The sequence below is a fragment of the Dromiciops gliroides genome, chromosome 1, assembly GCF_019393635.1.
Source record: "Dromiciops gliroides isolate mDroGli1 chromosome 1, mDroGli1.pri, whole genome shotgun sequence".
NCBI classification, from domain to species: Eukaryota; Metazoa; Chordata; class Mammalia; order Microbiotheria; family Microbiotheriidae; genus Dromiciops; species Dromiciops gliroides.
Genome location: NC_057861.1, coordinates 19,352,852 through 19,374,019, shown reverse-complemented (window position 1 = coordinate 19,374,019; position 21,168 = coordinate 19,352,852). Strand labels below are relative to the sequence as shown.

Here is a 21,168-nt window from a genome sequence, read left to right as displayed (position 1 = left end):
TGCAAAGTACTGTGCCTGGCATATAGTAGATGCTAGATAAATGTTTATTTCCTCTCTACCTCCACAATATGGTTCTAAATCTATGATCCTCTGGTTTCTGGCTATAAGATACAGGGATTTTAAAGTCTGTGCCAACCAGAAGAAGACAAACCCTGACAGATTGGAAAACCTCATGCCCGCTGGTGAGACACATCTTGTGTCTGCTTGTGTCAAACCAGACCAGATAAATTCTATGTGACAATGAACAGAACGTGATGCTTTTCAGAGCCTTAAAGTATAAAGGGCAGTAGACCAGGAGTTAGAGGACCTGACCTGGAACAGTGCCTTTTCCACCTCCTCTACCTTGAGTAAATTACTTCACCTCTCTGGGCCTCAGTTTCCTTGTTTGTAAAAAGAAGAAATAAGATTCAATGATTTTAAAGCTTCTTTCTAACTTTGAATCTAGAGATGAACCAACAAGTATTCATTAAGAACCTACTATGTGGGGGCAGCTAGGTGGCACAGTGGATAGAGCACTGGCCCTGGATTCAGGAGGTACTGAGTTCAAATCCAGCCTCAGACACTTGACACTTACTAACTGTGTGACCCCGAACAAGTCACTTAACCCTCATTGCCCCGCAAAAACAAAACAAAACAAAAGAACCTACTATGTGCCAAGCACTATGTTAACCGCAGAGGCTACTGAAAAGCATAACAGCCCCTGCTCTCCAGGGGCTTACATTTTCTTGAAGGAAACAAACAAATCCAAGATAAATGCAAAGTAGATGAAAGGTAATTTTGGAGAAGGGCAATTCTGGGTCATTTCCAGAAAGGATAAATGTAGGAAATGGCCCCTGACTTAGCTGTGGAACCAGGTGCAAGGTGATGGTGAGAAGAAATTGTGTTCCCAGCATGAGCCACAGCCAATGCAAAGTCATAAAGGCAGGAGATGACATGGCATATACCAGGAACAGTATCAATGACATGGGCAATGATAATACTTGTAGTAACTACATCAAAGAGCGGTTTGGAGGAGAGCACTCTGTAAGCGCACAGGTGCCATAGAAATATTGTTGATGAAATGAGCAATCATTTCTTCCTCCAGAAATTGATTTTTAATTTTTCAAGTATTTCTTTTCTTTCTCATAAAATGAAGCTAGTGCTCTCCAAGTGATTCCTGTTAGGACAGGAAGTGCTGAGTTTCAGATGGAGGTCATTAATATTTGGTTACATACTGCAGGGACTAGGCATAAACCCAGAAGTCACTGGCACTAAGGCCATGAACACACAGGGGACTCAACAGACTATGTATTCTGTTCTGTTTTGTCAACTATAGTGTGGTCACTATCCATTAAGGATTCATTTTCTCATTCTTTCTTGTGTGTCTCTTGTCTACTCTCTGTACCTGTCTCCTCTCTGTTTCTCTTCATCTGTTTCTATTTCTCTGTCTCTGACTCTCTTTTCTGTCTCTGTCTCTGACTCTCTAAGTCCATATCTGCCTCTGAATTTATTTCTGCATTTCTGTCTGTCTCTTTCTACCTCTTTGTCTCTCTGCATCTCTCTCTGTCTTTGTTTCTCTGTCTACTTCTCTCTATATCTGTCTCCTTTTTTCTATTTCTCTGTCTCTGACTCTCTAATTCCATCTCTGCCTATGAATTTATTTCTGCATTTCTGTCTCTGTCTCTTTATCTCTCTGTCTAGTTCTCTCTATCTCTCTCTCTGCTTCTATTTCTCTGTCTCTGACTGTTATGTCTCTGTCTCTCTGACTCTCTAAATCCATCTTTGCTTCTGAATTTATTTCTGCACTTCTGTCTCTGTCTCTGCCTCTTTGTCTCTTTGCATCTCTCTGTCTCTGATTCTCTGTCTTTCTCCATCTCTGTCTGTCTCTTCCCCATTCCCATCTCTCATTCTGTATCTCAAACTTCCATCCAAGTTTCCAGTTTCCCTTCCTACAAGGCTTCCCCTCTTTACCATCATGTGCCATGACATTGGTGTAGTAAAGAGAATATACTACACTTGGAGAAAGAAATACTTTACCAGGTCCTACCTCTGATATTTACTAGTGATGTGACCTTTGGCGATTCACTGCCCCTTTATGAGTCTCAGTTTCCTTATCTGTAAAATGAACATAATGATGACTGTAGCCCCCACCTCAGAGGGTTGTCATGAAGCCCCAGTGAGATAATTCATGAAAAGCACTTTGCAAACTTTAGATTGCCAACAAGATATCAGCTTTTAGCAATAATCCCCAAGAAGAACGAGCTCCCAACCCACAAGACCCCATTAACATCTCTCCTTCCCTCCTCTGCCTCTACTCTAATAACTGTTCCCACTTACACAGCACTTTAAACTTCTTAAAGTGTTCTCTTTGAAACAACCCTGGAGGGTAGATGGTATTACTTGTCCTTGTAGACATGATGGAGAGGCCAATCACTCTATTTCTCACAATCTCAGTTTCCTCTTCTAAAAAATAATGATAATTAATTTCATATTCCCTACCTGTCAGGGAAATTATAAGGAAATGTGTTTTTTTCACTTTTAAACGCTATCAAAAGGTTAAACTCTTCTTTTATTATTGTTATTTTTATTATTACTATTACTATTATTATTATTATTATCATGCCCTCCTGTTTTCTTTTTCATTTGTCTGTTTTGGTTTTTTGCCAGGCAATGAGAGTTAAGTGACTTGCCCAGGGTCACACAGCTAGTGAGTGTCAAGTGTCTAAGGCCAGATTTGAACTCAGGTCCTCCTGAATCCAGGGCCAGTGCTTTATCCACTCTGCCACATAGCTGTCCCAGCCCTCATGTTTTTCAATGGAGTTAAGATAGAAATAATCTTTGGCTATGTCACTGTACTGCTATTAAGCTTTTATATTTAATATTCTACAGACTATTAAAACATGGCTAAAATGATTGTTCAATTTAGTAAGAAATCAATGTTATTAATATTATTATTATGACAGTTGGATTGGGAAATGATTATTGGATTGAATTGAATTGGGGTTGGATTGAATTGGGTTGTTTTGGAGTGGTTTGGGTTGGGTTGGATTGGGTTAGATTAGATTTCATTGGGTTGGGTCGGGTTGGATTGTAGGGATGGTATCCTGAAGAGAAGTCTTTAGTAAGAAATTGTTCTAGTAAAAATTTAGCAGAAATTTTGTCCTTGGCTCTTTGCTATTCAACATTTTTATCAGTTACTTGGATAAAGAAATAGGGGGTGTGGTTATCAAATGTCTAGCTGACCCAGTGCTTAGAAAGTCAGCTAAAACACTGAATTTCAGTCAGAATCAAAAATTATCACACTCAATTGGAATAGTGGGCTGAAACAAGTAAAAGGAAAATTAATGGAGATAAATGTAAGACCTACATTTGTTTTAAAAAATCAGTCTCACAAGGACAAGTTGGAGCCAGTTACAGGTAGAACATTATTTGTGTGAAAAAGATCTGGGTGTTTTAGTGCACTGCAAGCTCATTTAGTCAATTAGTCTGACATAGCAATTCAGTAAGCTACTATGAATTTGGGCTGCATCAAGAGGTATATAGTCCAAAGTAAAGGAAGCTAGTCTGTCCATAAGTATTATGTTCAGTTCTGGGTACCACATTTTAAGGACATTTGCAAACTGTAGTATGTCTGAAGGAGGACAACCAAGATGGTGAGTGGTCTAGAAACCACACCATAAGAATTATCAACTGAGAGAATTTTAGATTGGAAAGGAAAAGAATTTGGGGTGGGGAGGAGAGTCAAAATATCTATTGTCAAGTATTTTAAAGGGTATCACATGTTCTAATCAGCTCAACTAGGAGCCATGGATGGGAGTTGTAAAAAGGCAGATTTAATCTCTACATCAGGAAAAACTACTTAAGAATCAGAGTTGTCTGAAAATTGAATGAGCTACCTCAGAAAGGAGTGGATTCACCATCACTGAAGGTCTTCTAGTGAAGACCAGATAACCCCTTGTTGTGTGGGAAGTATTATAGAAAAGTTTCTTATGGAGCAACTAGGTGGCACAGTGGATAAAGTGCCAGCCCTGAATTCAGGAGGACCTGAGTTCAAATCCGGTCTCAGACACTTGACACTTACTAGCTGTGTGACCCTGGGCAAGTCACTTAACCCTCATTGTCCCACAAAAAAAAAAGTTTCTTATTCTCAGGTATGCTTTTGGACCTTTCTGAGGTGCCTTCTAATAGCCATGTGTTTAATTGGTGGCAGTCCAGACTCAAAAAGGTCTTCTGACTTTGAATCACAGGGTCATAGTGTCATAGACCTCAAGCTGGAAGAAAACTCAAGAATGATCTAGTTGAACCCCTCATTGTACAAATTAGTAAACTGAGTCCCACAAGATCCATCTAGATCCCCCTTCCTTAGCAACCACCTGCCAGGTTCTTCCCTTCCTCAGCATACACGGGAATGTCACTGAAGATTTGCCTCTTATGAAGTGTCTCTACACTGGCTCTCTTTAGCATCCTCATGTTGTTTTCAATTACTCAGAGACTTCCCTTTCCCTGAGTAGCCTTAACTCCTTGAAACATCTCTCTTGAGTTATCATCCCCTCTCCCACTGGATTATCTAGGTAAGCTGATTCGCTAGCCCCTGATAAAAGGGAGGATCCATATTTTCCTGGACTTGTCTGAGAAGACACAAGCAGGAATCCACCCATTTGCAAAAACTTAGAATTTCTTTGTCTTTGATTAACTCTTAGCCTGGGTAAGTCTTTGCCCAAGATTTCCCTCACTTGTTGATTTCTGGATGAGGAAGAAGAAAAAGGGAGAAATCTCAGTCCTAATTCAATAATTAGTTATTACATACAAGAGAGAAATAATCATTTCTCTTGATTCACTGTGAGATCATAGGATAAACAGTGGTATAGCCTTACTGATCATGGAATCATAAGATCACAGAATTAGAAGGGGAAAAACAATTTTCAGAGGCCATCAAGATCAATCTCCTGACTTTGCAGGCAAAAAACCAAACAAACAAACAAAAGTAACTTGCCCAGTGTTACATGAGAAGTATGTAAGCAGAACGAGGCTATGAGCAAGGGTCATCTGATTCCCTCTAAATTCTAGTCCACTGAGCATATTAATAATAGTGACACCCAGGTTGTAGTATGCCATGAGTCATGTTTGCATTCACTCCAAACTACTTAGGACAGAGACAGAAGAGAGAGACAGAGAAAAAAATAGAAAGAGAGACAGAAACAGCAAGAGAGAAAAAGAGAGGGATAGAAACAGACCAAAAGAGACAGAGAGGCAGGGAGAGCCCTTGTATTAGAGGTTTTGAGTAAGCTGAATGTTGAACCCTGAGTTGAGAAGATGAAAGTTCCTAGCACACATTGGGCAAGTTATTGACCTTCTCAAAGCCTCCATTAATTCATCTGTAAAGTGGGGCTAATGATAACACCTAACTCACAGGCTTATTGTGAGGATCAAATGAGATAGTACATGTAAAATGGTTTGAAGGTCTTAAAGCACTATATAAATGCTACCTATTATTATTTTTTAAATTCCTGCAGGATGATGACATAGTAAATACAGTACTGGATATGGAGTCAAGAAGATAGGTTCAGGTGGCAGCTAGGTGGCACAGTGGATAAAGCACTGGCCTTGGATTCAGGAGGACCTGAGTTCAAATCCAGCCTCAGACACTTGACACTTAACTAGCGGTGTGACCCTGGGCAAGTCACTTAACCCTCATTGCCCTGCCCCGCCCCCCCAAAAAAAGATAGGTTCAAATCTCACTTCAGTCACTTACTTGCTCGGTGACATTATAAAAGTGGCTCATCTTCTCTGTGCCTCAGTTTTCTCATCTGAAAAATGAGGAAGTTGGACTTGATGGCTTCTAAATTACTTTCTGGCTCTAAATCTTTGACTTTGGCTGAGAGGCTCATCCAAGTGCACCATGTTGAGATCAGATTCTTATCCTGGATCCAAGAAATTTTTAGTTGGGTAGATTTTCCTTAAAGGCAAGTAACATCTAACTTTTGTATATATTCCTCCAACTCTTAGCACAGTTCCTGGCAAACAGTAGGTGCTTAATAAGTAAGCACCTGGGGGCAGCTAGGTGGTTCAGTGGATAAAGCACTGGCCCTGGACTCAGGAGGACCTGAGTTCAAATCCAGCCTGAGACACTTGACACTTAATAGCTGTGTGACCCTGGGCAAGTCACTTAAACCTCATTGCCTTGCAAAAATAAAAATAAAATAAAATAAGTACCTGTTGACTGGTTGTTTTGACTGGGTTATCACAAAGTTCTGAGCTTTGGCTCCAAATCCTTTGAGGAAAGTGAGGATTCCTGAATTTCAGGAAAGCATTGGACAAGGTGGCCGATGAAGTCCCTGCCAACTCTCAAATTCTGGGATTGTAGGTATGAAGTGGGTGGTTATGGGGATGTTTTGTTTTGGTTTTGCTGTCTCAAATAAGAACTATGGATCATATTCCAAAGGTTATCAATTATTGCCTATGATGCAAAAAACACAATTTTGAAGCCATTGATTTATCAAGGAATTAAATGAGTAAACAAACAAATGAACAAATGAATAAATTATTGAGTGAAAAATTGTTTAAGTATTTACTATGTCTTGAGCTTTGCACCATATTCCCCACCATTCAAAGGAAATATGCCTCATTATCTGTTCTCTTGAATCAAAATTTGGCCCACATCCTTATATCAGTTTAGAATGTACAAAGAACTTTACTTACATCAACCTCCAGGGATGGAAAAGACTCTATGGGGCAGGAGAAAGAATGAGTTGAAAAAACGTGCATCTGATTCCCAGCTCCATCCTTTTCCAGTCATGTCACTACAGTAAGCAAGTCCTTTATGGAAGCTCAGTGACACAGTGGATGGAGTTCTGGGCCTAGAGTCAGGAATACCTCTGTTTAATCTAGTCTCAGACACTGACTAGCTATGTGACCCTGGGCATGTCACCTCACCTCTGTTTGCTTCCATTTCTGTGTAGACTGATTTTGTTTTGTTACAAGAGAAGGTTTGATAGAAAAGGAGGGGATAGCTATTAGAAAATGAATGTTATGTGAAACAAAAGGCATCAACAAAATAAAATGCTTGGTACATAGGAGGTACTGAATAAATGCTTATTTAATTGCATTTGGATGCCCCCCCAAAAGGCATCAATATATTTTTTAATGAAAAGAAGAAAACAAAAGGTGAGATCAGTCAACTGGGCCCTACTAGGTGCCAAGCACTATGGGAAGCACTGGGACATAAATCGGTTTTGCTACTAAACATATTTATTTTTTACATTTTAAAAGCTAAATAACAGAGATGAACAGTTTCTTATGTGAGTCTCCTTCATATTCTTCCTTATAAATTTTGTTACTTAAATTTAATGGGCTATTGCTGTGCCACAAGACACAATGAATATGCTGGAATCAGAGAAGCATGGGAAAATCTATAGGAAATGATGCAAAGTGAAGCAAGCAAAATCAGGGAAACAATGATTACAACAATGCAAGTGAAAATAAAATAAATGAAAATTAATAGGTTCTAATTATAATGGCCAGATTTGACCCCAAAGAAGAAGAGAAATGCATCTCCCACCTTTCTTTGCAGTAGAACTATTTGCTCTAAAATCTGTTTGATGGGTTGGTTAGTTTTGCTGAACTGTTTCATTCATTCTTTCTATTTTATTCCTTGTTACAAGAGATGACTCTGTGGGTAGGTAAAGGGAAAGGGATGTATTTGGAAATGAAGGTGATATAAAAAAACAAAAAAATACCCATTTTTAGTTTTGGGTTTTTGTTTTTGTCTTTGTTTTTTGGTGAGGCAATTAGAGTTAAGTGACTTGCCCAGGGTCACACAGCTAGTAAGTGTCAAATGTCTGAGACTGGATTTGAACTCAGGTCCTCCTGAATCCAGGGCCAGTGCTTTATCCACTGCACCACCTAGCTGCCCCCATTTTTAGTTTTTAAAGCAAAATAAAAGAGGGTTGCCATATCGTAATAGTGATAATAACAATACAACAAAAATAAATGTAGAAAAACTTGGCCTCTTGGCCTTCTTTGAATCTTGAGGTAAATTCAATTCTAAAGACATTTATTATTTATTCATTTCAACAACAATCATTCAACATTTAGGCAAAAGTGCCTAATGAGGGGCAGCTAGGTGGCACAGTGGATAGAGCACTGGCCCTGGAGTCAGGAGGACCTGAGTTCAAATCCGGCCTCGGACACTTAACACTTACTAGCTGTGTGACCCTGGGCAAGTCACTTAACCCCAATTGCCTCACTAAAAAAAAAAAGAAAAAAAAAGTGCCTAATGTGTTCAAGGCAAAGGAGGTTAGGGACATATATGGAGCAGGGTTTCAAGGACTGAGTGAAACCAACCTATTTGAAAGTTCCTGAAGTTTGGGGTATTTGGTGCCAATTATGTCATGTCCAGAATCTGGCAACCAGCCCCACCTTTAATTCCGTCTCTGTGCCTGTGATTGAATGCTGAGTTTGCAGAGATGTATCAGCTAATGGAAGTAGAGAGATGTGTGGTATTATTGGGTATCTCCTTGGCTTTTTATATACATCCTGCTTAATATAACATGAGGAAAGGGAGAGAAGGTTATAATTGAAAAATTAGGATTTAGAGATTGGAAATCATGGGTCCCATCGAGACTCATGGGTAGTGGATATAATCAGCATAAATATTAGTCTTAGCTCATAATAGTCCATGGGGACGGGAGTGGGAAGAAAAACAGAGGAATGCCAGTGAGGGCAATATTCGATGGGTACTCTGTGTGCCTAGAGCTAAGAAGACTTGGTAGGTAGCCTCAAACATCAGTCAGCAGGCTCTGGTGATATTACTGATTGTGGTCAGCACCCCGGACAGTAACTGTTCCAATGCATCTAAGACTAATAATAACAGTAATAGCTAATATTTACAATAGCAGCTACACTGTGCTAAATTCTTTACAAATGTGATCTCATCTGATCCTCACAACAAGCCAGAGAGGTAGGTGGTATTATTATCCCCATTTTACAATTGAGGAAACTGAAGCAGACAAAGGTTAAGCGATTTGCCCAAGGTCACAGCTAGTAAAGTGTTTGAGGCAACTTCCTAACCCCAAGCTCGGTGCTCTATCCACTGTGCTACCTAACTGCCTCTAGGGACAGCTAGGGCTAACAGCTAGTCCTGTTTTCACATCTTTATGATTATCACAGGGCAGTAGAGGATAGGACACTCCTTCATGTTCTGATTCCTGAAAAAACAAGACCAGAAATATCAATATTTACCTCATATCTCCAACTGGAAGTCCCATAGACATCTTACACTCAATATATCCAAACCTCCCCCCCTTCCTAGTCTGTGCGTGTGTGTGTCTCTCTCTGTCTCTCTCCCTCCCTCCCTCTTTCTCCCTCCCCCCTCTCTCTCTCTCTCTCTCTCTCTCTCTCTCTCTCTCTCTCTCTCTCTCTCTGTCTCTGTCTCCTCCCTCTCTCTCTCTCTCTCCCTCTCTGTTCTCTGCTCTTTCTCTCTCTCTCTCTCTCTCTCTCTCTCTCTCTCTCTCTCTCTCTCTCTCTCTCTCTCTGTGTGTGTGTATGTGTGTGTCTGTCTGTCTCTCTCTCCTCTGCTCTCCCTGTCTCTGTCTGTTGCCCTCTCTCTGTTTCTGTCTGTCTCTGTCTCTGTCTCTCTTTCTCTCTCTCTTTCTCTCTTTGTCTCTCTCTGTCTCTCTCTGTGTCTCTGTCTCTCCTCCGCTGTCTATGTCTCTCTGTCTCTGTCTCTGTCTCTCCCTCCCTCCCTCTCCCTCTCTCTGTCTCTCTGTCTCCCTCCCTCTATCTCTCTCCATCTCCCTCTCTCTATTCTATGTTCTTTGTCTTTCTGTGTGTCTCTGTCTCTGTCTGCCTGTCTCTGTATATCTCTCTGTTTCTCCTCTCTCCTCTCTCTCTCTCTCTCTCTCTCTCTCTCTCTCTCTCTCTTTCTCAGCATCCTTACTGGTGACCCTCCATTCCTCATCTCAATATGGTTTTTGGGTCATCCCCCTAGTCTGAAATGCTTTCCCTCCTCATCCCTGCCTCCTGTCTTCCCTTGTTGTTGTTGTTGTTTTCTGCCATTTTCAGTCATGTCTGACTCTCTGCGACCCCATTTGGGGCTGATATACTTGAGTGTTTGCCATTTCCTTCTCCAATTCATTTGACAGATGAGGAAACTGAGGCAAACATGGTGAAGTGACTTGCCCAGGGTCACACAGCTAGGAAGTGTCTGAGGCTAGATTTGAATTCAAGAAGATGAGTCCTTCTGACTCCAGGCCCAGTACTCTATTGATTGTGCCATTTACCCTCAGACCTCTGAGGTTACTTCTACTTTATTCTTCATGTAATTTAGGTGTACATGGTTGTTTGTATATTGTCTCTCCCATACTGTGGACTTCTTGAGGATGGGAACTATTTTTTGCCTTTCTCTGAATTCTGCTCAGCTCCGCTTAGCACAGTGTCTGGCACACAAAAGGAATTTAATAAATGCTCATCAGCTTGGTGACCTGTTCGGGATGCTTTCACACAGATGGCACTGACCACTGAAGCACATAAATCTTTATTGTTCGTGAATCGGGCAGAAGGTCTGAATGTTTTTATTAGGTGCTGGTGCTTCACTCCTACAAAATTGGAAACCGAGCATACCAGTTATAGGCAAGGACCATGGGGAGTTCTTTGTCAATGACATATTCAGTCACAAGTTACCCAACGTATTACTGACCAATGCAGGGGAATTGTAAGAAATTGCTTCCTTCCTAAACCTAGATCAGATGAAATAAGAGTGGAGATTGAAGAGCTCCTGAAATCAGACAAAAAGCTGAAACACTTAATGATATTGATGATCTATACTTAACATGACTCCTGAAGCAGCTAATAATGAAATAGGTGGCCAAAATCATACTGGTCTCAGATTATTTGGAAGGGAAAATGGACATATTTAAAATAGAATTTCACAAAGCCCTTTTTAGAGTTAAAGAGCATGAATCCAAGTAATAAATCACCTCTACCTGATGCAGATAGGTGATATCCTGCATTGACCCTAGAGTCAGGAAGACCTGACTTAGAATGCTGCCTCAGGGGCAGGCAGGTGGTGAAGTGGATAGAGCACCAGCCCTGGAGTCAGGAGGACCTGAGTTCAAATCCGGATTCAGACACTTAACACTTACTAGCTGTGTGACCCTGGGCAAGTCACTTAACCCCGATTGCCTCACCAAAAAAAAAAAAAAAAAAAAAAGAATGCTGCCTCAGATACTTACTAACTGCATCACTCTGGACAAGATCCTTAACCCCCCTGTGCCTCAGTTCCCTCATTTGTAAAATGAAGGAGTTGGATTCAGTAGCCTCTAAGGTTCCTTCCAAATCTAAATGTATGGTCCTATACCAAAAGAATAATGTTCCCTTCATGAACAAGTATATTCTCTCACAATAACAGAATATTAAAAGGAAGGGAATAAGCATTTATGTAGTGCCTAGTATGTGCCAGATGCTTTACAAATATCATCTCAAGGGCAGTTAGGTTGCACAGTGGATAGAGCACCGGCCCTGGAGTCAGGAGTACCTGAGTTCAAATCCAGCCTCAGACACATAACACTTACTAGCTGTGTAACCTTGGGCAAGTCACTTAACCCCAAATGCCTCACTAAGAACAAACAAACAAACAAACAAAACCAAATATCATCTCATGTGATCCTCACAAAAACCCTGAAAGATAGGTGCTGTTATTATCCACATTTTGCAGTTGAGGAAACTGAGGCAAACAGAGGGTAATTAATTTGCCCTGAGGGGCAGCTAGGTGGCACAGTGGATAGAGCACTGGCCCTGGAGTCAGGAGTACCTGAGTTCAAATCTGGCCTCAGACACTTAACACTTACTAGCTGTGTGACCCTGGGCAAGTCACTTAACCCCAATTGCCTCACTAAAAAAAAAAAAAAAGTAATTTGCCCTGAGTCACACAGCTAGTAAGTGTCTGAAGTCAAATTTGAACTCAGGTCTTTCTAACTCCAGTCCCAACACTCTAGCCACTGCATCACATAGCTGCCAAGGAGTCATATAAGAAGTCAAAGCATTATGAAGGGCAACATCAATCTAAAACTATACTGGAAAGACCTGACGATCAAATAAATTAGAAGACAGACAGACAGAAAGAAAAGACAGACAGACAGAGGAGAGGAAAAGAGAGAGGAGAGGAAAAAGAGAGGGAGAGAGAGAAGGAAGAGAGAGGAAAGAGAGAAACAGAGACAGTGAGACAGTGAGAGAGACAGAGAAACAGAGACAGGAAGAATGAGAGACAGAGAGGGAGATCTCCACCACCACCACCACAAAGAAAGAGTATAGGGAAATTTCCTGGCCATCTATATGGTCCTCAGTGCAACACTACAGAAATGCAAGCTTGATAAGATACAAAAGAGCCACAGAGCTTGTGACCCACTGATATAATGAATGAGAAGATTGTTCCATTCAAGGAAGTGACTAAAACTCTAGTTTTCTACAGAATGGGAAAGGGGCAAGCCTAGATAAGGTCCACAGTTATTGGCTCAAATGCTTCACTGTGACATGCAAATTACTAGCAAGGCAATTTGTCAGTTTCTTCTAATGCAAGTCAGTTTCTGTCTCTTAACTGAAGACATCACATATTTATTACTAAAAGATAAGAAAACCAGTAGCCTCCAAATATAGGCCAATTATACATTGGTGTACATTATATAAAGCATTTATGGCTTGTTTTACTCAAAAAATTATATTGATACAAAATATCTATATATTGGCTGATGAACAAAAAGGGGGGGGTGTCAAAAGTCCCAGGGGGTAATTACAGCAACTCGTTATCAATTCAGTTATAATTGAGCAGGCTCCCTGAAAGCAATATACCTCTTAAACTGCCTTTATTGGCTACTCTAATGCTTTTGACTGTTCCTCACTCATGGTTTATGCATATATTGCAAATATACAAAATAGAATCAAAGTTACTGATAATGAAAGAGGTTGATTTTTTACATCCAGATACAAAACTTTCCTCTATTTAAAACATTCCCATATTACCATGATGTCAAGGCCAATTGATGTAAAGTGTGACATCTTCCAGAAAGAAAGTTTAAGCCCACTGCGGTTCTGCTTTGCCTTGTGTGCATTATCACTCAGGTACAGAACTGGATAGGCAGCTAGGTGGCATAGTGGAGAGGGCAATGGAGTCAAGAGGACCTGAGTTCAAATTTGGCCTTAGACACTAGCTGTGTGGCACTGAGCAAGTCACTTAACCCTGATTGCCAGAGATAGAGACAGACAGACAGAGAGAGACAGAGACAAAGACAGAGACAGAGACATGGAAACAGACAGACAAAGGGAAAGATGAAGAGAGACAGAGAGAAAAAGACTAATATCCTAAAATCAGATTAACAGGAAGGACATATTTAGAGCAATTAACACTTATATGTGATATATACCCTTGATATGGTAAAAAAAACACCAACAACAATAAATCTGGATGATGTTCCCCCCAAAAAAAAAACAAAACACATAGGCATTTCTTAAGCATTTACCATGTTCCAGGTACTGTACTAAGTACTGAGGATACAAATATAAGCAAAAAGACAATATTTACCCTCAAGGAGCTTACATTCTTTCTTTTTTTTTTTTTGCGGGGCAATGAGGGTTAAGTGACTTGCCCAGGGTCACACAGCTAGTAAGTGTCAAGTGTCTGAGGCTGGATTTGAACTCAGGTCCTCCTGAACCCAGGACTGGTGCTTTATCCACTGCACCACCTAGCTGCCCCCAAGGAGCTTACATTCTAATGGGGGAAGACAACATGTAAAAATTAACTGAAAGTAGAGAAAAGGAATGGTACCCAAGTGTGGGAATGGTGACATGGTGGCAAAGTCTTGAGAGTCAAAAGCAGATATTAATGAAATACAGGGTTTATCACTTCAAGATAGTTATGGATTGCCTTTGAAGCCAATAGACTTTCCATTATAAGGCAATAGCAAAGACTGATAACAGGTATATGTCACTGGATTTGTCAAAGATCACCCAAAATGATCCATCTTTAGACATTATGGAGTGGCTAAGATCCCAGGGTGGAAACAAAAGGCTCTATGTTGACAACATCCACATTAATTCATTTAACAATATATCAGTAAAGAAGCATCAGACAGCGGCAGCTAGGTGGCACAGTGGATAGAGCACCAGTCCTGGAGTCAGGAATTCAAATCCAGACTCAAACATCTGACACTTACTAGCTATGTGACCCTGGGCAAGTCACTTAACCCCAATTGCCTCACACACACACACAAAAAAAGAATCGTCAGACAAATAAATGGCTCAGACATGAAACTTTATTTGCAAAACAGAAGAGTTTATGATATAATTCAGGATCATCATTGGTACCTGAAATTATAGAAAGGTTATCTATCTTTAGGGATTCTATGACCTTATTTATCAATGCAATGAATTATGTGATGAAGTTGTAGACTGCAGCACATCACTGCAGACTGTAAAAAATCTAGTATTTAGCAGATCCAAATCCCAAAGACCCAATCAGGTAGCTAGAATTCTATTACAGAAGTTTACTGTCCTTTATGAATTTACATATACCAAATCTCTATGCTACAAATACAAACCCTAAAATAGCCTTGAGAATTCAGCAAATAAACTGTACTGAAACCTGTGCACCATGGTAAAGAGAATCATTGACCACAATATCCAGCCCAAACATTGATCCATAAAATTTCAGAATGATGTTTTAAATAGAGGCCATCATATTAAATACCCATAATCTCAGAGATCTATGAAAAGCATTCAAAATGTAGAGAACTCATGCAAGAAATCGATACTGTGTTGGAACAGGACAGGGTATGTGCCATCTTTATCATTGCATCCACTACTGGAAGACACTTTCAATGAGCTCACATTCCAATTCTTATAATCACTTACAAAAAGTAGTCATTTGACCCATTTGTTCAATAGTCTGCAGAATATTAAGTATAAAATATTGGAGAGGGATTTCTCCTGGAACCATTTCTGAGTCCCATCAAAAAAAAAAAAAAAGATGAGAATAATGAGATCATGGTTATAATAACAAGAAGAAGAACTAATGTTTAAGAGAACTCTAAAGTTTATAAAGTACTTTATATATATTCCTCATGTGAGCTTCACAATAGCCATGTGACATAGGTTTTATTATCCCCATTTCACAGATGAGAAAACAGAGGCTTAGAGAAGTGATGTTACTTGGCCAGGGTCACATAGCTAACTATCAAAGTCAAAATTTGAACCCAGGTCTTCCTGATTTAAAGTCAAGTACTCTATATTCTATATATACTATGCTGCCTAGAAAAAAAACCCAGACTTGGGTTCAAGATCGTGATAATTTTTATATTTGTGAACTTTGGTCAGTTGCTCAATTTTTAAGAGTATTGAAAGTATAACTGATATTTATAAAGCTCCTTACATGTAGTTCACATGCGTATTAAAACAGCCTTATGAGATAGGTCCTACTGACATTATTATGTAAGAAAGAATAAGTGACTTGCCTATGATGACGCAGCTAGTAAATGTCAGAGGGGAGATTTGATCTTGGATCTTCCCAACTCCAACTCCAGAATATGTCCTGGATCACACTGACTCATCATTATAGGAAAGAAAGTGCTCACTAAAGAAAAAGAGCAAGCATTAAGCCATCACTGAAAGTGGTAACCTGGCATTGAAGATGGCTGGTTCTTAGAAACTTCATTGCTAAAATGGTCTTAGCCCTGGGGATCATTGAACCTATTTCCATATCAGTGCCCTATTGTCACCAGCTCTCCCTTTCTGTCCTGCAGTCTCTAAACAGCTTTAACCAAGGTGACATAGAAGGGTCAAAAAGATTGGGCCGAAACGCCAAGTGGGTTGCTATTGCCTCAATCATCATTGGCCTTCTGATCATCGCTGTGTCTTGTGTGGTCCACTTCACAATGGACAGGTAAGCAGATTTCTTTTCTGTCCTTCCCAACGGAACCTGATCTTCCTTGAATGCCTTACTGACCCACTGAAACCATTGAAGGTCTATCCCCTGATTTTCAATAACCTGATAGCTTGGTTTTCAGTAGGCCCACTGCCTGATTTCTTTCAGGCTCCTAGGCATGAATATCATGGCTTGTCAGTGTTAATCCCTTATCATAAACAGATGGTCTCTGTTTACCTTTTGTCCTAGGCTCATGGAAAGATTTCTCCAACTATCCAGATTGGTCTTCCTTGGATAGTGACACCCTCCATTGAGGTCTTCAAAAAAGAATGAAGGGCAGCTAGGTGGCGCAGTGGATAGAGTACCGACCCTGGAGTCAGGAGGATCTGAGTTCAAACCCAGCCTCAGACATTTGACACTTACAAGCTGTATGACCCTGGGCAAGTCACTTAACCCTCACACACACACACACACACACACACACACACACAAGAATTCATCAAGCACCTAGTCCATGCCAGTCACTGGGTTACAAGCTTGAGACATAAAAACAAAAACAAAACTGTCCCTGCCTTCAAAGAGGTCACTCACTTTCATTGGGGGAGACAATGGGTACAACAAATATATGCAGAATACATACAAAATAAATATAAAACCGCTTTTGGAGAAAGAGCACTGGGAGCTTGAAATATCGGGAAAGATTTCATGTAGAGAATCCTATGAGCTGAGTCTTAAAAGAAACAAGGAATTACAAGAGCTAAGGAGGAAGAGCAAAGCCCAGAGATGAGAAACAGATCTTCATATATGAGGAATAATGAGGCCAGTTTGGCTAGACCATGGAGCACAAGGAGAAAAGTGATGTATAAAAAGTCTGGAAAGGTAGGTTGTGAAGGGTTTTATATGCAAAGAGAGGTGTTTATATTTGATCCTAGAAGGAATAGGGAGCCACATGGGGTTTATTGAGGAGGAAGGTGATATGGTCAGATCTGACCTTTAGGAAAATATCTTTGATAGCCATGTGGAAGATGAATTAGAAAGGGGAGATAGAAGGAGTAGAGGGATGAATTAGGACACCATAGCAACCAGGAATGTGCTGGAACTAGCTTGTACCAGCTACCAAATTGTTGCTTTGTCAGTTAGTTATATCCAACTCTTTGTGACACCATTTGGAATTTTCTTGACAAATATATTGGAGTGGTTTGCCATTTCCTTCTCCAGATCATTTTACAGATGAGGACTGAGGCAAACAGGCTTAAGTGACTTGCCCAGGATCGCACAACTAGTAAGTATCTGGGGCCAAATTTAAACTCAGGTCCTCCTGATGCCAGGACCAGCACCCTATCCAGTGTGCCACCAAGCTGCCAGTTATCAAGAGCCAATTGTTAAATTTTTCAGTGTAAGCATTTAGTTTGGAAATTGGCAAATACTATAAATTTGCTTTATTGATTGTCTAGACCTAATACAGTGATGGAGGAAATACTGATGATGCTGATTAAACTTAAAAGTGTGTCATACAAGGGGCAGCTAGATGGCGCAGTGGATAAGAGCACCAGCCCTGGAGTCAGGAGTACCTGAGTTCAAATCTGGCCTCAGACACTTAACACTTACTAGCTGTGTGACCCTGGGCAAGTCACTTAACTCCAATTGCCTCACTAAAAAAAAAAAAAAAAAAAAGTGTGTCATACATACATTTTTTGGAAAGCCTGTTGTTAAATATTAAACATTAAATATTAAATGTTAACTCCAGGTAAGGAGTGTTGAGGATCTGAAATAGAGTAGTAGCTGTATGAATAGAGGGAAAGAGTTGGATAAGAGAAAGGTGGACAAAGAACCTACAAGATCTGGCAACTTATTGGATATGGAGATTCAGGGAGAGTGGTGTAAAGGATAGCCCCAATAGTGCAAACTTGGGAAGTGAGGATAATAGTACCCTCGACTTTGAAAGAGTTTGGAGTCATCCACGAAGAAATTTTAATTTAACCCATCTAGTGAGACCATAAAGTAACAGAATAGAGAGAGAGAGAAAGAGAGAAGAGCAACTAAAACAGAACCTTGGGGGACACCCTCAGTTAGGAGGCATGATATGGATGATGAACCAACAAAGGAGACTGAAAAGGAGCAGTCAGAGAGGTAAATAAGAGAACTAAGAAAGAGTAGTATCTCTGATAATGTCTCTATGAGAGAGAGAGAGAGAGAGAGAGAGAGAGCAGTGTCAAAGAGATCATTAGTAACTTTGGGGGAAAAAAACCAGTTTCAGCTGAGTAATGGAGTTGGAAGACCAGTTGCAAAAGCTTAAGGAATAAGAGGAAAGGAAGTGGAGGCAATGCATTTAGGCAGATTTTTATAGTAGTTTGGCTGAGAGAGTAAAGAAAGATATGGGGGCAGCTAGGTGGCAAAGTGAATAAAGCACTGGCCCTGGATCCAGGAGGACCTAAATTCAAATCCCACCTCAGACACTTGACACTTAGTAGCTGTGTGACCCTGGGCAAGTCACTTAACCCTCATTGCCCCACGAAAAAAAGAAAGATATGGTAGGATATGTTGAGAGGAAAATAGGATCTAGTGAACAATTTTAGTTTTTTGTTGTTTTCAAGGATGGTAGAAATACATATGTATTTATAGGCAGCAGGGCAAGAACAAGTATCTGGGGAGCAATCAAAGACTACAAAGTGGTTGTGGGATCTCTTGGAGAAGAAAAGATAGGATGGGGTCAAGGGCACATGTAAAAGGGCTGGCCTTAGTGATTATAAAGATCACCTCCACATCAGACACATAAAGGAAGGGATGTCAAGGTGGGGTTGAGATATAGCAAAGAAAAAAGAGCTCACAGTAGATGTCCTCTGTTTTCTTTTTTCTTATTTTTTGTTTATTTGTTTGTTTGTTTGTTCACTCATTCATTCATTATTCACTCATTTGTTTGTTTATTTTAAGTATTCTTATCTTTTTAAATTTTGAATTCCAGATTCTCTCCCTCCCTCCAACCCTTCCCCCACCCACTGAGAAGGAAAATGATATATCAATTATACATGTGAAATCATACAAAATATATTTTCATACTGGTCATATCACAAGAAAAAACAAAAACAAAAAACAAAGTGAGAAAAGTATACTTCAATTTGCACTCAGAGTTCATCAGTTTTCTCTGCAGGTGAATAGCTTTTTTAATCATGAGTCCTTTGGAATTGTCTTGGATCATTGTCTTGATCAGAGTAACCAAGTCTTTCAGTTGATCATCATTACAACATTGCTGTTACTATGCACCATGATCTCCCAGTTCTCCTTACTTCACTTTACATCAGTTCATATAGGTCTTGCCATGTTTTTCTGAAACCACTCCCTTCATCATTTCATATAGCACAAGAATTCTCAATCACAATCCTATGCCACAATTTGTTCAGCTATTTCCCAAATGATGAGCAGTCTATCAATTTCCAATTCTTTGCCACCACAAAAAGAGCTGCTATAAATATTTTTGTATGTGTAGGTAATTTTCATGTTTCTTTGGTCTCTTTAGGGTACAGACCTAGTAGTGGTATTACTGGATAAAAGGATATCCCTAGTTGTATAGCTCTTTGGGCATAGTTCCTGATTGCTCTCCAGAATTGTTGAACTAGTTTACTACTCTACCAACAATTCTCATCACCCCCAGCACCTATCATTTCTGATAGGCATGAGGTAACACCTCAGAGTTGTTTTAATTTGCCTTTCTCTAATCAATAATGATTTAGAGGATTTTTCATATGACTATAGATAGCTTTGATTTCTTCTGAAAACAGCCTGTTCATATCCTTTGACCATTTATCAGTTGAGCAATGACTCTTGTTTTTATAAATTTTACCCAGTTCTCCACATATTTGAGAAATTAGGCTTTTATCAGAGAAAATTGCTGTAAAAAATTTTATATTACTTCACTATCTATGTTATCTTTTAGCAAAATGTGGTTTCCCTGATTATTTTATTTAATTAGGTCTATTTCTTCTTTTTCTTTGTCTGAGATCATGATTGCTATCCCTGCCTGTTTCACTTCAACTCAGGCACAATAGATTCTGCTCTAGTTTTATTTTAACTCTGTGTGTGTTTCTGTTCGAAATGTATCTCTTGTACACAACATATTGTTGGATTCTTGTTTCTAATCCATTCTGTGATGTGCTTCTGTTTTATGAATTAGTTCATCCCATTCACATTTACAGTTATGATTACTAATTGTGTGTTTCCCTCCATTCCATTTTCTTGTTTATCCTTTTCTTCTCTCTTTATCCTGTCTCTCCTCAAAAGTCTGTTTTGCTTCTTACCATTGCCTCCCTTAATCTACCTTCCCTTTTATCAACCCCTCCCCATGCCACTTATCCTCTTCCCCTCCTATTTCCCTTTTGGGTAAGAGATTTCTATACCCAGCTGAGTTGTGTGTGTTATATTCACATAGATATAAACATATCTATATACATATATAGATATATTTGTATTTTTCTACCCTCTTTGAACCAATTTCAATGATAGTAAGGTTCAAACATTGCCCACGGTCCCCCCATTTCCCCTTCACAATAAAAGTTCTTCCTTGGCATGCCTCTTTTATGTGAGAAAATCTTCCCCATTCTACCTCTTTCTTCCCCCTTCTCCAGTTGATCCGTCTTTCTCATCCCTACATATTTTGGCTCACACACAAGCCCTTTGTCTATATAAATACCTTCTAACTGTTCTAATGATGAAAAAGGTCTTAGGAATTATATGTATCATCTTCCCATACAGAATTGAAAACGGTTTAACTTTATTGAGTCCCTTATGATTATTTTTTCATGTTTATTTTTTGTTTCTCTTGAGTCTTCTGTTTGACCATTAAATTTTCTATTCAGCTCTGGTCTTTTCATCAAGGTTGCTTGAAAGTCTTCTTTTTTATTAAATATTCCTTTTCCCCAAAAAAAATAATAGTCAGTTTTGCTGGGTAGGTTATTCTTGGCTGTAAACCTAGCTCCTTTGCCTTCTGGAATATTATATTTCAAGCCCTCTATTCCTTTAACATGGAAGCCACTAAATATTGTGTGATCCTGATTGTGGCTCCGTGATATTTGAATTGATTCTTTCTGGCTGCTTGAAATAGTTTCTCTTTGACCTGGTAGCTCTGGAATTTGGCCATAATATTCCTTGAGGTTTTCATTTTGGGGTCTCTTCCAGGAGGTTATCAGTGGATTCTTTCCATTTCTATTTTGCTCTCTGGATCTAAGGTATTGGGGCAGTTTTACCTGATAATTTCTTGAAATATGATGTCTAGGCCCTTTTTTTGA

General features: G+C 39.7%; 1 protein-coding gene across 1 annotated transcript in view; it reads left to right on the top strand.

Moving 5' to 3' along the window:
• Positions 1–21,168, top strand: part of TMEM233 (transmembrane protein 233) — a 35,776-nt gene that overhangs the window by 5,541 nt on the left and 9,067 nt on the right. Inside the window, exon 2 of the mRNA XM_043976336.1 lies at positions 15,768–15,907. Coding sequence (XP_043832271.1) covers positions 15,768–15,907 — 140 coding nt within the window. The remainder of the gene's footprint in view (positions 1–15,767; positions 15,908–21,168) is intronic.